The sequence below is a fragment of the Notamacropus eugenii genome, chromosome 1 (genome assembly GCF_028372415.1).
Source record: "Notamacropus eugenii isolate mMacEug1 chromosome 1, mMacEug1.pri_v2, whole genome shotgun sequence".
Classification (NCBI taxonomy): domain Eukaryota; kingdom Metazoa; phylum Chordata; class Mammalia; order Diprotodontia; family Macropodidae; genus Notamacropus; species Notamacropus eugenii.
The window spans coordinates 189,546,225-189,562,521 of record NC_092872.1 but is presented as its reverse complement, the minus strand read 5'-3'; the positions used below and the strand labels follow the sequence as shown (position 1 = coordinate 189,562,521).

Below are 16,297 nucleotides of genomic sequence, written 5' to 3'. Positions count from 1 at the left end.
ATAGTGTTTCTATCTTACAGCTACTGAATTTTCACCTTGTCTTCCTTTGTTGTCTACTTGTCATCTGCTGAATAAATTCCACTTTCCTACTATCCCTCCTTGTTCCTTCATATCCTCATTCATTCAGTAATACTTCTCTGGAGTATAAAATGTATAAAAGAACATAAAGTCTTTTGGTTTATGCCCTCTGGGCCAAAGTACCCTTTATCTTAGATGTCTTCTTTTCATATTCTTTCTGTCTTGTACTTCTGTGGAAAGCTAGATCCTTACAATAGATATTATATCCATGTCTATCCTTTCTAGTATCAGGTGCATATCTCCTAATGCACTAAGCCAGAAGAGAGAGTATATTCCCTGAACCTCATTGATATTTATTGGCTTCCCTTCTGTTTCCCTTTACTTCCTTCCATGAATCTCACCCTCATCTATTTATATCACCCTATTCATATTCCGATTTTATTCATCTAACAACTTCCAGGTCATTTTACCTCTTTCCCAAGCAAATAATTACCTGGTACATTTTGCTCAACCTTGAGCCTTTATCTCATATTTAAGGATATGTGTGGGGGAAGGGTATATGTTGCATGTGTGTATGTATGTGTGTATATATATATATATGTGTGTGTACATGTGTGTGTATATATATGTGTGTGTGTATATATACATACACATATATTTATTTATTTATAGGCAGCTCCTAAAATTCCCAGACATCTCTGCTCACCAATTTCCTAAACTTCTATTGACAACCTACCTTAGCCACCTACAGGGATGGCACATAGACAGGTTTGTATTATTTGATGTTATAATTATGTAAAATATGGTAATTTGTTCTCACTTAATGGAAATATGCAGTTTGAATTTGAAAAATGCAACTATTTTAGGGGATTCATTACTCTCACTAATTGAACCTAGATATGCCTTTATCTTATCATCATCCATATCAGTCTTGACCTTTTAACTCATCATCATTCAAATCTGTTCTTGACCTTAAAGAAGGAACATTGTAAAATGTGTAAAGAATTGAACTTGGGTCAGGAAGACCTAGGTTCAAACTCTATCTCATATCTTTCTTAAGTGAACAATCCCCATATTCTCTTTGTGTGCTGTTTCCTCATCTTGAAAATTAACATGTTGGATATGATGACCTCTAAGGTTCTTTCTAGCTGTAAATCTATAATCCAAATCTATAAAAATCTATAAACCTAAGAAATTTCTCTTTGATTGTAACTTCTTAGTCTTACACATTTCCTTCTACCTTACTCCTCCTAAACCTACTCTTCATATGTCTAGGACTTCCAATCATTCCAACAACTATTCTTCTAATCTACTGCCCTACTTTAGCATCTGTTGTGTGCTTTTTCCCCCTTTCAGTTTTGACCTTATAGTTATCTATTGTCTTTCACTTTGAAATCTTTTCATCCTTTGTCTTCTTGTTAATCACGTCATGCCAAAGCCCAAATTTGAGTTTCCCCCATCATTATATTTTTCTTCTACTTAAAGGCTCCTGAACCTCAATAAGGGAAGTCATTAAACAATAATTAGCAGGTCCACTATTAATTTGTTATCTAATCTCTACTGGATCCTCACTGCTACATAGGAATCCTTCTGCTCACACCCCATATTCTTTCATCCTTTAGGTTTTGGACCACTCTCTACCCGTGTGATTATTCTTCAGTGATCTTTACTTGGTCATCATGTGTGCCCTACCCTCTACCTGTGGGTGTTTCCCAAGTCTTTGCCCTGAGTTCTTTTCCCTTTTCAAATTCTTTCATGGTAATCTCATCAATTATCTTCTTTGATATCTATACAGAAGATTCCCAATTCTATACACTCGGCCTTTGCAAGCTGAGTGCCAGGTAAACACCAAAGGTGGGTGAGCACCCCTTAAAAGCCTTGGCAAGTCCTAGCACATGTAGTGCTAGTCCTCCTGAATCCTAACTCCTGAGATCTAATTCCACATTATGAATAGCCTGTTGGACATCCTCACCTCATCTATTTTTCCTATAGTTATGTCCATTTCAAAATGTCCAAAATTAAACTAATTATCATTCCCCAGCCTACCACCCTCCCTTAATAAAAATTCCTGTTTTATTGAGAATATTATATTTCTTTTGATGAATTGGATTTGTAACTTCAGAGTCATGGCTTAACTTGTTCTTCTCCCTCTCTCTTCATTTGCCTAGTCTTTAAGATTGTATTCTATATCTCTTACATATTACATTGTACCACATAGCCATTGCATTATTTCAGGTCCTTTGGGGACAGCTAGGTAGCACAGTGAATAGAGTGCCTGACCTGGAGTCATATAACACTAGTTATATGACCCTGTTTGACTCAGTTTCCTCATTTATAAAATGAGCTAGAGAAGGAAATGGGAAACCATTACAGTGTCTTTGCCAAGAAAACCCCAAATGCGTTCACAAAGAGTCAGAAATGACTAAAATATCTGAACAGCAACAAACACTATAATTGCCTCTTAAATTTGTTTTCCTGCTAGTCTTTCCCATGTCTAATCCATCTTGCACAGGATTGCCAAAAAAAAAAATCTTCCAAAAGCACAAATCTGAGCATACCACTCACCTGCTCAAAAATTTTCTAATGAATCCTTCTTGCCTTTTGGGCAAAATACCAATTGTTCACCCTGAGATTTTAAGCTCTTCACAGTCTGGTTCTAGTCTACCTTTGCAACCTTTTTTATCATTGTTCCCTAATACATGCTTTATGTTCCAGCAAAACTGGCCAATTTGTTTGCTGAACTCAACATCCTATCTCCCACCTCATTGCCACAGTTGATATTCATTTGGTATCCATTTGCTTCCCTTCTCCACCTCTTAGAAGACTTACTTTCCTTGAATGGTTAGTTTAGCTCAGCTTGGCTCAGCTCAGATGCCTACTTCTCTGGTGAATTATTCTAATACTCTAGTTACTAGGACTCTTGTCTTCGTGAAACTACATTGTGTTTACTTAACTGTTTAAATCTTTTGTCCAATCATGCTTGGTCCCAAAGAAAAGATATAAGGAAGAAACAACGTACCTCTCCACCTCTTCTTTGCAGAGGTGGGAGGTTATAGATGTGGAACTCTGCATATAGTATCATGTAAGATGTTCTTGATATATTGGTTAGTTTTGTTAAATTGTTCTCTTGCTTCCATCTTTTTTATTGTTATTATACATACTTTTGGGGATAAAGAGTGGAAAAATAAATGTTAGAATATGAGTGATACAGAAACAAAAGATATCAATAAAAATTATTTTAAAGATGTAATTCTCAATATAAGTTTTTTGAAAGGAAGGCTTGTCTTCATTTACCTTTGTATACCTAGTAAATGCACAGTGCCTTAAATATAGTAAATGCTTAGTAAGTGTTTGTTGAACTGTACTGAATTGAACCATTTGTAGATGAGGAAGATATTCACATAGCTTCTCTTATATTTTCACAATGTAAATTCTGTGCTCTGCTTGAAGTTTTGTTGGCATTTCTGAAGCATAGCTCTCCTGATTGGCTGCTCCCAATAAGGATGTGCTGAAGTGAACAACTAACAGAAATCATTAAAATACATTTCACAGATATAGTCCTGTATCAATTTTTATCAATTATACATAGCAATGATACCTTGTGTCATGGATCTCTTCATGAGAGCCTGTTGTTATAAGAACAGACTTACTTGTCAAGGCAAGCTTAATCTGTTTGTTTGCTTTGACTCCCTGACAGAAGCTGACCATGGTACTGAAAATGAAATTAGGTACAGCCTCAGTGCTCTCCTCCTAACAGAATGACAACAGGCAATATTTCTGCATAGTACAGCCTACAAGCATCGCAAAGAACAACAAAAGGTCATCTTAGTTCAGTTTTTTTAAAGCTCCCCAAAGAGAAATTTCCTATTTCTTTTGTTCTGTTCTTAATAGCAAAGCTATATCTAGAATCATTGTTTTTCAAAGGTTTTTACTGCAGTGGGGTACAATTTCTGTGCTTCATAAAATGGGTTTCAATAAAGTCATAAAATGAAACAGTGATATGGTGTTGGATCTCAAAAGAATCAAAATGCAGCCTTGGTAAGGTTTTTCTCATTCAACTCAGAAAGATGAATTATTGTTTCTAGGCCTTGTGACTGGCATTCAACACAAACCAATTCAAATACATACGGACAGACAGACATATATACATTAAGCATCTACTATGTGCCAGGTGCAAAGACAAAAAAGAAAACTTCCATTGCCATCAAGGAGCTTATATTCTACTGTGTGTGAAACATATACCCACATAAATAATGCGAAATATAAACCAAACATTTAGTAGAGATTAAGAAGATCTAACAATTGGGGAAAAAAGAAAGATGTCATGCAGCAAGGCACTTGAACTACACTTAGTGATCCCACAAGACTGAAGAGAAAAGCATCCCATTCCTGACAGCCTTACAAAGCCAAATAGTTAGGAGATAGGATACCATATATGGAAAATAACAAGGAGCAATCAAGTGGGGAAATGGTGATGCCCTTGAGAGAAATAGGGAAATTAGAAATAAGAGTGTGAGTAATAATAATTATTTCCATTTTTGGACATAGGAGATATCTGTAGTTCAAACTAACAGAGATATCTAGTAGGCATTTTACAATTAATTCAAGACTAGCACTCATGGGAAAGGTGAGGGGGATGGATCTGGAAATTTGGTAGTCATCTGTATCAGCACAATAATTGAACACGTAGCAGATAGTAAAATTATTAAGATAGCATAGAAAGAATAATGCCCAAGACAGAACCCTATGGGACACCAGCTCATTGGGGAGTGGGACATGGATGATGACCAGAAAAAAAGACTATGAGTGGCCAAAAATGTAGGAAGAAAACCAGGAGAAAACAGAGTCATGAAAACCTAAGGAGGAGAGAGTATCTATAAAGAGACAGTGGTCAACAATGTCAGATGCTACAGGGAAGAAAGGAAGGATGAGAACTAAGAATATGCCATTGTACTTGATAATTAATAGATCATTGATAACCTTAATTAAAGCAGTTTCCATTGAAAGTGTGGCTGGAAGACAGATTACAAGATGTCAAGAAGTGAGTATGAGGTGAAGAAATTGAGACAGAATACAGACTTTTTTCCTAGGAGTTTGGTTTTTGGAAGGGAAGAAACATATGATAATTGCTTGGAAATATGGTAGGGATATCTAAAGTTTTGGGAATAACTTCTTATAATAGGGAGATCTGGACATATTTGTAGGTAGCAAGTACTGGGCTAAAGAGAACAAAGAAGATAATTTCTTCTCTGGGTGATCAAAAAGATAATCTCTCATTGGATACAGGAAGGGGTGAGATTGGGGCACAAGTAGAGGAGAAAGCATTGGTAAGGAAAGAGACACCATCATCTCAGTGACTGAAGCAAGGGAAGAGAGAAGGGGGAGTGATGTTTCATTGATTATATTTGTAGAATGGAGAAGAAAAAAAGAGTTCACAATGCATGTTCCTTCATTTTCTCAGTAATTAATTAGGCCATTTCCTTCACTGGGAGTCAGCTGCACTAGGTGGTTTGAGAAAAGAGTAGATTTAGAACACATGCTGTAGGGATTGTGACAGTCACTCAAGGAAGAACAGAGGGATGGCTATGCAGTAATGAGGGCCCAGAGGAGGCAGTAGAAGACATTCAACGTAGTGTTTTTTGTTGTATGGTTTTTTTTCTCCTTCCATCAGTGTTAAACAGCAAAGAGACTGAAGAAAGAAGGTACATAGTGGAATCATCCAGGATTTGGGTTTTGAAAGGGATATCAGAATATAGAAAGAAAGTGATGGATTTGAGAGTATAGGACAGTATAAAGTTGAGCTGATTAACCACAAGATCAACACGAGGGCTGCTAGATGCTAAAGTGAATAGAGTGCTGGACCTGAAGTGAAAACCTGAGTTCCAATCCCATACTGTGTGACCCTGGGTACTTAGCCTCTGTGTGTCTCAGTTTCCTCATTTATAAAATGAGGATAGTAATAGCACCCATCTACCAGGTGTGTTGTGAGGATAAAATGAAGATAGTATTTGTAAAGTGCTTTGTAAATGTTAAAGCACTGTATAACTGTTAGCTATTGTTATTATAAGTTTTTCAAAAGGAAAAATGTCAGGCTAGATCAGGGCAATGATCTGTGAAAGTAGGAAAGCATGGAGCAATTACATATTGCAGTGAAAACCAAAAATAGGATATATGAGGAGTGAGGTATAGGAAGGGATAGAAGGATAGGAGATTGTGCTCAGATAGAGGGATTTTGGAATTTTGGATTATAGACATAAAATAATTGTTGGTCAAAATGAAATCAAGGATATGACTTTTCTTGGTCTAAAGGGTAAGTTGGTGGTTCAGTTGATAGAATGCTGGACCTGGAATTAGGAAGTCCTGAGTTAAAATTTGTGTTAAAGAGTATGCACATTTTTATACTCTTTGGGTGTAGTTCCAAATTGCTCTCCAAAATGATTAGATCAGTTCACAACTCCACCAACAATACATTAGTGTTCCAATTTTCTAACATTTATGATTTTTCTGTTTTGTCATGTTAACCAATCTGATAGGTGTGATGTGGTACCTCAAAATTGTTTTGATTTTGCAATGGCTCCTTTCTGGTAATTAGTCTAGCCTCTTTTAGGCACATCTCTTAAAAGACCTCTAAGAAAATGGCAGAGAAATCCAAACCCTTTGGAGGCCTACTCACTCGGTAGTCTGGCAAGATTTTTTCCCTGACAACATTTAGAGAAGTAGAGAAACTCACCTTCCAAACATGTTCTATAAGGAAACAATAAAGGATAATGATGCTGAGTACAACCTCTGGGTTCATAAGGAGGTAGAGATAGAGTCTGTTCAAGATGAGAGCAGTTGTGGGTATTAATAAGGACAGATGGCTGAACCAGAAGGCTGGGTCACCTGAACACATTGTGTTATTTTTATTGGCCATTAAGCAAAGTGAAATTTTGCAGTAATATTTAACAACATGTTTTTTCCCCCTCATTTAAAATCACCAGGCCTAAGATGTGTCAAGTGAAATTTCAACTCAGAGTACAATACGTGCTTCAGGAAATGGAAGTGTGGATTTCAAGGCAGCTGTTGATGTCATTATGGTTTTGCTACAGCAAGATTGTAAGAGGTGTGTCAAGGACACCCATAATCAGATAGGTTGGATCTATGTGAAATATATTACTCCTGATATCACTCTCACTTAAGCATCACAAGGACCATCCTCAGCATCTTCAATAGCAAATGCCAGTCGGAAAAAAAAAAATGAGTGGGAAGGGAGCAGGGCTATGTTTATTTTAACTACAGTCATTTCCTATTGATTAGCTCTGGAACAGGACATGGAATTGGAGTTGGAGGACAACAGAAATTTAAACTGAAGAGATAGTCTTACAGACTCTATCTAGTACAAACTCCTTTGGCTAAACAGAAGAAATCTGAGGTCCAGGAAGAAAAGAGAATTGCTCAAAGTCATAGAGCAAATTATTGACCAGACTGGGATTCCTACTCCCCTCATTGCACCACGTTGTTTACAATCCTCATCCAAACTCTATCCCCTTCTGTCTGAAACAGCGATGTTTGCAGTACTGAGTATCAAGATGTAGCCATTTCATATTTCCTTAAATCTTTCATTTCTTTCAACTTTTCTCGTCAACATCATCAAGTAGGGTTTGCCCCCTAAGAAGACCACCATATGTTCATGTCAGGACATCTGAGAACAGAACAAAAAAAATTTTAATATAGCATGAGGGTTCCACACATATGTACATATACATATTATATATATATATATATATATACACACAAATACATATGGCATGAGGGCTTTTAAGATTGTAGAAGCTACTGGTTTCTTCTATACTTCTAATTTTTAGTAATATTTGTAACATAGGGTCTAGTGTTACTATCAGTCTGTCCATATCCATATATATGTATATATATACACACATATATATATATATGTATGCACATGTATGTGTATATATGTGGACACCCAACTCTCAAATACAGCTTAAATATGTGGCTCCAAAAACTTACAGTATATGTAGCAGCTATACCCTGATAAATTGTCTCCACAGATGGCCCAAACCTGACTGAGGGTAACTGATAAGCCCCAAACCTGTCATGAGTTAGGGGGACATCTACCCAAAGCATATGAAAAATTTCTCAGAAGAATGAGTGGATGAGAACAATTTCTTCCAATGGCCATGAAGGTAGCTAAAGCAGGCTCTGAGGAACACTTAAAGCTTAGTCAGACACTGAAGATGCCAAGGTCATCCACTACATCCTGAAACATTGCCATTCATCTTGACTTTTATCCTTTGATGATTCAGGAAGGGATAATGAGGCTGATGACTTTGTGCAATTCTATCTCACTTCAATCCAATTCACACACAAGTCAGTTCATCACCCTGTATGTCATTGGTCCTCCTCAAAAAGGAAGGATGAACATCAATGTATGCATGTATTTTTATGTACAAGGAGGAATTTGATGTTGATGATGATGCAAGTGAAGCCTCTTTTTTCTTACAAATAGTATTTTTGAATTACATGTAAAGACAAGTTTTAACATTTATTTTTTAAAACAAAATTTTGAGTTCCAAATTTCCCCTTCCTTCCTTCCTCCCTAAAATAACAAGCAATTCAATATAGGTTACATATGTGCACAGATATAATCTTTTTCATTGTATTTCATTTTTCCCCAGTTACAAGTCAGGAAAAAATTTAGCATTCATTTTATAAGATTTTTGAGTTCCAAATTTTTCTTCCTCTTACCTTTCCTCCTCTCCACTCTTCTGAAAATGGTAGGCAGTTTGGTATAGTTTAAACATGTCCTATCATGTAAAAGTATTTCCTTATTAGTCACAATTGTGAAAGAATAAACAGATCAAAAGAAAAGAAAGAGGAAAAAAGTGGAAATAAATATATTTTGATCTGCATTCAGAGTCCATCACTTCTTTATCTGGATATGTATAGCACTTTCTTTCATGGGACCACTATATTGTATTGAATCATTGTGTTGCTCAGAGGAACTGAGTTATTCATAGTTGATCATCAAACAATGTTGCTGATACTGTGTACAGTGTTTTCCTGGTTCTGCTCATTTCACTTTACATAAGTTCATACAAGTCTTTACAAGATTTTCTGAAATCTGCCTGTTCATAATTTCTTATTCCACAAGAATATTCCATTACATTAACATACCACAGCTTGTCCAGCCATTCCCCAGTTGATAGGTATCCTTCAGCTTCCAATATTTTGCCACCACAAAAAGGGATGCTATAAATATTTTTTTGCACATGTGGGTCCTTTTCCCTTTTATGTTATCTCTTTGGGATACAGACCTAGTAGTAGTAGTATTATTGAATCAAAGGGCATGCACAGTTTGGTTGCTCTTTGGGCATAGTTCTAAATTACTCTTCAGAATGGTTAGATCAGTTCACAACTCCACCAGCTGTGCATTAGTGTCCCAATTTGTCCATATCCTCTCCAACCTTTTTCATTTTTCTTTTTGTCATAATAGTCAATCTGATAGGTGAAAGGTGGTACCTCATAGTTGTATCAATTTGCATTTTCTAATCAGAAGTGATTATGAATACTTCTTCATATGCATGTAAATGGCTTTGATTTCTTCATCTTCAAACTGCCTGTTCATGTCCTTTGGCCATTTATCAATTTGGGAATAACTTGTCTCTTATAAATTTAAATCAGTGTTCTATATATTTGAGAAATGAGGCCTATATCAGAGACACTTGGTATTAAAATTGCTTCCCATCTTTTTTGCTTTCCTTCTAATCTTGATTGCATTTGAGGTTTTTTTGTACAAAAACCTTTCAATTTAATATAATCAAAACTATCTATTTAGCATTTTGTAATGATCTTTATATTTTGTTTGGTCATGAATTTTTCCCCTCCCTATAGATCTGACAGGTAAACTATTCCTTGCTCTTCTAATTGGCTTATAATGTCACCCTATATGTTTAAATCATGCCAAAGATCTGCCATATGTAACTTTTCTAATATTCTGTTTACCTTCTTAGTTTTTTCTTGTTTATTATTAGTTGGCATTATTGAGCTCTGTGAGGGGACAGTTGAGGTCCCTCATTAATACAATTTTGCTGTCTATTTCTGCCTGCAATTCACTTAACTTCTCCTTTAAGAATCTGGATACTAGATTTCCAGTTATGGGAGCCAAAATGATGGAGTGTTAGGTAATTGCTATCTCCCTCCCCTTGTTGACCTTGACAAGCCCAGAGATTATCTCCCCAGAAAAAACCCTGGAACAGGGATAAACAGACTCTTAGGCCATGAGGCTAGAAAGATCACTAAGGAGGGTTCTTCTTGCTGTGGTCAAAGGTGACCAGTTCAGGATCAGAGCTGTCCCAGACAGCCCCACCACAACAAACTGGGAGAAGATCCTGAGCTGCGGGGGAGGGAAGGGGTGGGGAGGGGGTGTAAAGCCAGCACCGGATAACACCAGGATCCCAGACGTGCCTCAGCACCCTAGGGGAATCGAGAAGACACTGGCACAGAGAACTGACCTTGCCTACGCTCTATCTCAGCAGAAGAGTCCTCTTGTGGCCAGATTGCCCCTTCCCCACACTTAACAAGGTAGCTGCAGGGTTACTGTGGGGAAACCCAAAAAGACCTCACTTGACCTCTGCTTTCCAACACCAGCCAGCTCAGCACCAGGTAATTTGCACCATTTTGGCTTCTGGTTGAAAGAACCAGAGACCACAACATACAAAGCCTCAGGTTTTAGGCAGAAGAACTATGGGACAGAGCTCTCTTTGCCACAGATGCAGAGATCTACTGTAAAAGTCAGGAAAAGGGTTATTTTTCATAAGTAAGAAACAAAGCAGAAAAGAAAAGACCATAGAATCTTTCTTTGGGGACAGGGACCAAAACACAAGTACCAAAGAGGTCAGCACTGAGACTGTACTCCCATCTGAAACTTCAAAAGGGAACATGAACTGGTCTGAAGCACAAAGAGCATTCTTGGAAGAGCTCAGAAAGGATTTTAAGATCCAAATTAGAGAAATAGAAGAAAAACTGACCAATGACTTTGAAAATAAGAAAAAAGAAATCACAGAAGAATTTAAAAGGACAATTGGACAAATCAAAAGGAAGTACAAAAACTAACTAGTGGAAATAACTCCTTAAAAGGAACAATTGAACAGAAGGAAAAGGAGATGTAAAAGTTAACTGAAGAAAATAATTTGGTAAAAAATAGAATCAAACCAGTGGAAGCTAATAAATCTATGAGACATCAAGAATCAATCAAACAGAATCTAAAGAATGAAAAGATAGAAGAAAATGTAAAATATCTAATTGGAAAAACAACTCACCTGGAAAATAGATCCAGGAGAGAAAACCTAAGAATTAACTGTATACTAGAAAGCCATGATGAGAAAAAGAGCTTGAACAATATCATCCAAGAAATCATCAAGGAAAATTTCCCAGAAGTCCTAGACCCAGAGGGCAAAATAGTCATTGAAAGAAACCATCTTTCACCTCCTGAAAGGGACCCCAAACTAAAAACACCAAGGAGAGGTGGAGTCAAGATGGTGGAATAGAAAGACACACATACTCCACCTCTTCCCCCACAGCCCATGAAATACCTGTAAAGAAAGACTCTCAACAAATTCTAGAGCAGCAGAAGCCACAGAATGATGGAGTGGAGGAGATTTCCAGCCCAGGATGACCTGGAAGGCCAACAGGAAAGGTCTGTTGCACCAGACATGGAGCAGAGTGCAGCCCAGTCTTGGTCTCATGGTTCTGGGAGGAATAGAACCAGAGCAGGCCTCAGGGGCAGATTCCCCAGCAGCGGCAGTTCACAAATCCCTCAACCCACAGGCAACAAAGGCAGCTTCAAAGGTCAGTGAGAGGACTTTTTCACCTCAGTGACAAGGGAGCAGCGTCCTCCCCTAGCCCTGGCCCCAGGCTGCAGCAGTAGCCACAGCAGGCAACAGCAGCTGTGGTGGCCCTGGTAGACAGTCAGCAGCCGGTGTCCATTGCTCCATTGTTGGAGCACTCAGCTTAAAGCCCTGGGGGAATTGAGCAGCTGATCTGAACCTCAGCCCTGAGCACAGTCCTGGGGTGTGGCAGAATTGAAGCGGTCATGGAGAGAGAATTCTACTACTCGCAGATTCTGGGCAGAAAAGCTTTCATAGCTTCCAGATCAGTTCACAGGCCCTTGATTGGGCCACTTTGGAGGAACTGAGAAATTACAGGTCCCAAGAGTATAACCTACTCTTGACAAAGGACCCAAAAGTCAAGTAACTGGTTGGGAAAATATACAAAAAAGGGGAAAAAATAAGACTATAAAAGGTTACTTTCTTGGTGAACAGGTATTCTTTTCCATCCTTTCAGATGAGGAAGAACAATGTTTAACATCAGGGGAAGACATAAAAATCAAGGGTTCTGCATGCGAAACCTCCAAAATAAATATGCAATTGTCCCAGGCCATGGAAAAGTACAAAAAGTACTTTGAAAATCAAGTAAGAGAGGTGGAGGAAAAATTGGGAGGAGAAATGAAAGCAATGCAAGAAAATCATGAAAATCAAGTCAACAGCTTGCTAAAGGAGACCCAAAAAGTGCTGAAGAATATAAGGCCTTTAAAAATAGGCTAACTCAATTGGCAAAAGAGGTTCAAAAAGTCAATGAGGAGAAGAATGCTTTAAAAAACAGAATTAGCCAAATGGAAAAGGAGGTTCAAAAGCTCACTGAAGAAAGTAGTTTTTTAAAAATTAGAATGGGACACATGGAAGCTAATGACTTTATAAGAAGCCAAGAAATCACAAAACAAAACCAAAAGAATGAAAAACTGGAAGATAGTGTGAAATATCTCATTGGAAAAACAACTGACCTGGAAAATAGATGCAGGAGAGAAAATTTAAAAATTATGGGACTACCTGAAAGCCATGATCAATAAAAGAACCTAGACATCATCTTTCATGAAATTATAAAGGAAAACTGCCCTGATATTCTAGAATCAGAGAGCAAAATAAATATTAAAAGAATCCACTGATTACCTCCTGAAAGACATCCAAAAGGAGAAACTCCTAGGAATATTGTAGACAAATTCCAGAGTTCCCAGGTCAAGGAGAAAATATTGCAAGCAGCTAGAAACAAACAATTCAAGTATTGTGGAAATACAATCAGGATAACACAAGATCTAGCAGCTTTTACATTAAGGGATCAAAGAGCATGGAATATGATATTCCAGAAGTCAAAGGAACTAGGATTAAAACCAAGAATCACCTACCCAGCAAAAGTGAGTATAATACTCCACGGGGAAAAATGGTCATTCAATGAAATAGAGGACTTTCAGGCATTCTTGATGAAAAGACCAGAGCTGAAAAGAAAGTTTGACTTTCAAACCCAAGAATCAAGAGAAACCTGAAAAGGTAAACAGGAAAGAGAAATCACAAGGGAGTTATTAAAGTTGAACTGTTTACATTCCTACATGAAAAGATAATATTTGTAACTCTTGAAACTTTCCTTAGTATCTGGGTAGTTGGAGGGATTACACACACACACACACACACACACACACACACACACATATATTATATATATAGAGAGAGAGAGAGACAGAGACAGAGACAGAGACAGACAGAGACAGAGAGCACAGGGTGAGTTGAATAGGAAGGGATCATATCTAAAAAACTAAAATTAAGGTGCAAGCCTGGGAGCAGCAACCTCTCATCTATCTCAGAACTTTCGCAGCCTGACCAACTATCTCCCCAGCTACCCTCCAAAATGGCATCAACTGTCAAGGATCAGCTTATCTTGAATGTCCTAAAGGAGGACCAGTTTCCCCAGAACAAGATCACTGTTGTTGGGGTTGGTGCAGTTGGTTTGGCATGTGCCATTAGTATCTTAACAAAGGAATTGGCTGATGAACTTGCCTTAGTTGATGTAATAGAAGACAAACTAAAGGGAGAAATGATGGATCTCCAACATGGCAGCCTTTTCCTCAAAACACCAAAGATTGTTTCTGGCAAAGACTACAGTGTGACTGCAAACTCAAAGCTGGTCATTGTTATGGCTGGGGCACATCAACAAGAGGGAGAAAGTCATCTTAATTTGGTCCAGCTTAATGTGAATATGTTTAAATTCATCATTCCCAATATTGTTAGATATAGCCCTAATTGCAAGCTGCTTATTGTTTCCAATCCAGTGGATATTTTGACATACGTGGCCTGGAAGCTAAGTGGCTTTCCTAAACATCATGTTATTGCAAGTGGTTGCAATCTGGATTCTTCCCGTTTCCGTTACCTAATGGGGGAGAGACTTGGTGTCCATTCTTTAAGTTGTCATAGATGGGTCCTTGGGGAACATAGAGACTCCAGTGTTCCTATGTGGAGCGGTGTGAATTTTGCTGGTGTGTCTTTTAAAAACCTTCATCCTTCTTTGGGAACTGATGCTGATGCAGAAAATTGGAAAGATATTCATAAACAGGTGGTTGAAAGTGCTTATGAGGTAATCAAACTGAAGGACTACACTTCCTGGGCCATTGGCTTTTCCGTGGCAGATCTGGCAGAAAGCATTATAAAGAATCTTAGGAGAGTGTGTCCAATTTCCACCATGATTAAGGGCCTATATGGCATTAAAGAGGATGTCTTTCTTAGTGTCCCACGTGTCTTGGGGCAGAATGGCATTTCAGATGTGGTGAAGGTCAAGCTGAATCTGGAGGAAGAGAGCCATTTAAAGAAGAGCGCTGATACTCTTTGGGGAACCCAGAAGGAGCTGCAATTTTAAAGCCTTTGAATATGCTGCCATAAAGAGAACAGGACAGGGGTTGAGGGGTTGTGTACGATCTGCTTCTCAGATAGACCAAATCCTTCCTCTGATTAGTGACTAAACACCAGAAGTGTAAAACCTGTGAACACACTCTAGTTTCTTCCTAAAGTTAGAAATGAGGAATGGAACCCTGTTGTAGTTTGCATATGATGCTGAATATCACTTGTATAGTCTCAGTGGTTGGTGTCAAGCAGAGCCAGTGCCCCACAGGTATATAAACTACCTGCTTTGTATGTAGGTGCTACAAGTTCCCTTAGGTCCAGAAGACAACACTTCTGGATACAAAACACCATACAGTAGTAATTCTTTATTGATGCATTGATTACTTTTGTGCTCCCCTCCATTAAGGCACTACAGCATGGCCCCCATGTGTCACCTTTCTAGAGGACCTGATTTTGTCTGCCTATATATATATATATATATATATATATATATATATATATATATATATATATATATATATATATATATATATATATATATATATATATATATATATATATATATAATATCAAAAGTTTTAAATTTCCATATTATATAAAAAGATCTGTATATGTACAACAATGCAACCAATGCCTCAAGTGTCATACTAACCCTAAATACTGAATAAACAACAAATAACTGAAAAAAATAAAATAAAACAAAATTAAGTGGTGAGAGAGGAATGTATTTGGAGGAGAAAGGCAGAAATGGAATGGGGAAAATTATGTCTCATAGAAGAGGCAAGAAAAAGCTTCTCAATAGAGGGGAAAAGGGGGGAGATGAGAGGGGAAAAGTGAAGCTTATTTTCATCACATTTGGCTCAAGGAAAGAATAACATGCACATTCAATTTGGTATGAAAATCCATCTTACACTACAGGAAAGTAGGGGAGAAGGGGATAAGCAGGGTGGGGGAAATGATGGAAGGGAGGGCAAGTGAGAAGAGGGAGCAATTGGGAATAAACAGTCTTGGGGAGGGGGGAGGTCAAAAGAGAGAATAGAAGAAAAGGGCAGCAGGATAGGATGGAGGGAAATGTAGTTAGTCTTACACAACCTGACTATTATGGAAGTCATTTACAAAACTACACATATATAACCTATATTGAATTGCTTGCCTTTTCAGTGGGGATGAGCGAAGAGGGAGGAAAGAAGAGAAGTTGGAGTTCAAAGTTTTAGGAACAAATGTTGAGAATTGTTTTTGCATACAACTGGGAAATAAGAAATACAGGTAGTGGGGTATAGAAATTTATCTTGCCCTGCAGGACAAGAGAGAAAATGGGGATAAGGGAAGGGAGGGGTGTTAATAGTGAGGGCACATTGGTGGAAGGGGCAATCAGAATGCAAGACGTCTTGGGGTGGGGGAGGAGAGAGATGAGGAGAAAATTTGGAACTCAAAATTTTGTGGAAATGAATGTTGAAAACTTAAAACAAAGGAACAAATTTAAAAAAAAAAGAAAATGAAGGACAAAAAAAAGTAAAAAAAAAAAAAAAAACACCAAGAAATATCATTGCCAAATTCCA

The 16,297-nt window shown here is 37.7% G+C and overlaps 1 protein-coding gene across 1 annotated transcript; it reads left to right on the top strand.

Annotated features, from left to right (window-relative positions):
- Nucleotides 1–13,687: 13,687 nt before the first annotated feature.
- Nucleotides 13,688–14,754, top strand: LOC140524443 (L-lactate dehydrogenase A chain-like). The gene is made up of 2 exons (XM_072638892.1): nucleotides 13,688–14,005; nucleotides 14,174–14,754. The coding sequence occupies exons 1-2, from the start codon at nucleotides 13,753–13,755 to the stop codon at nucleotides 14,752–14,754; spliced, it is 834 nt and encodes a 277-aa protein (XP_072494993.1). The 5' UTR covers nucleotides 13,688–13,752.
- Nucleotides 14,755–16,297: the final 1,543 nt, after the last annotated feature.

What these genes read in the sequence shown, in the direction of transcription:
- LOC140524443 (XM_072638892.1), top strand. Translation starts at nt 13,753, where the DNA reads ATGGCATCAACTGTCAAGGATCAGCTTATCTTGAATGTCCTAAAGGAG. An exon ending in TGTTTCTGGCAAAGACTACA is followed by an intron (nt 14,006 to 14,173) that starts GTGTGACTGCAA and finishes TTTCCAATCCAG; the next exon opens with TGGATATTTTGACATACGTG.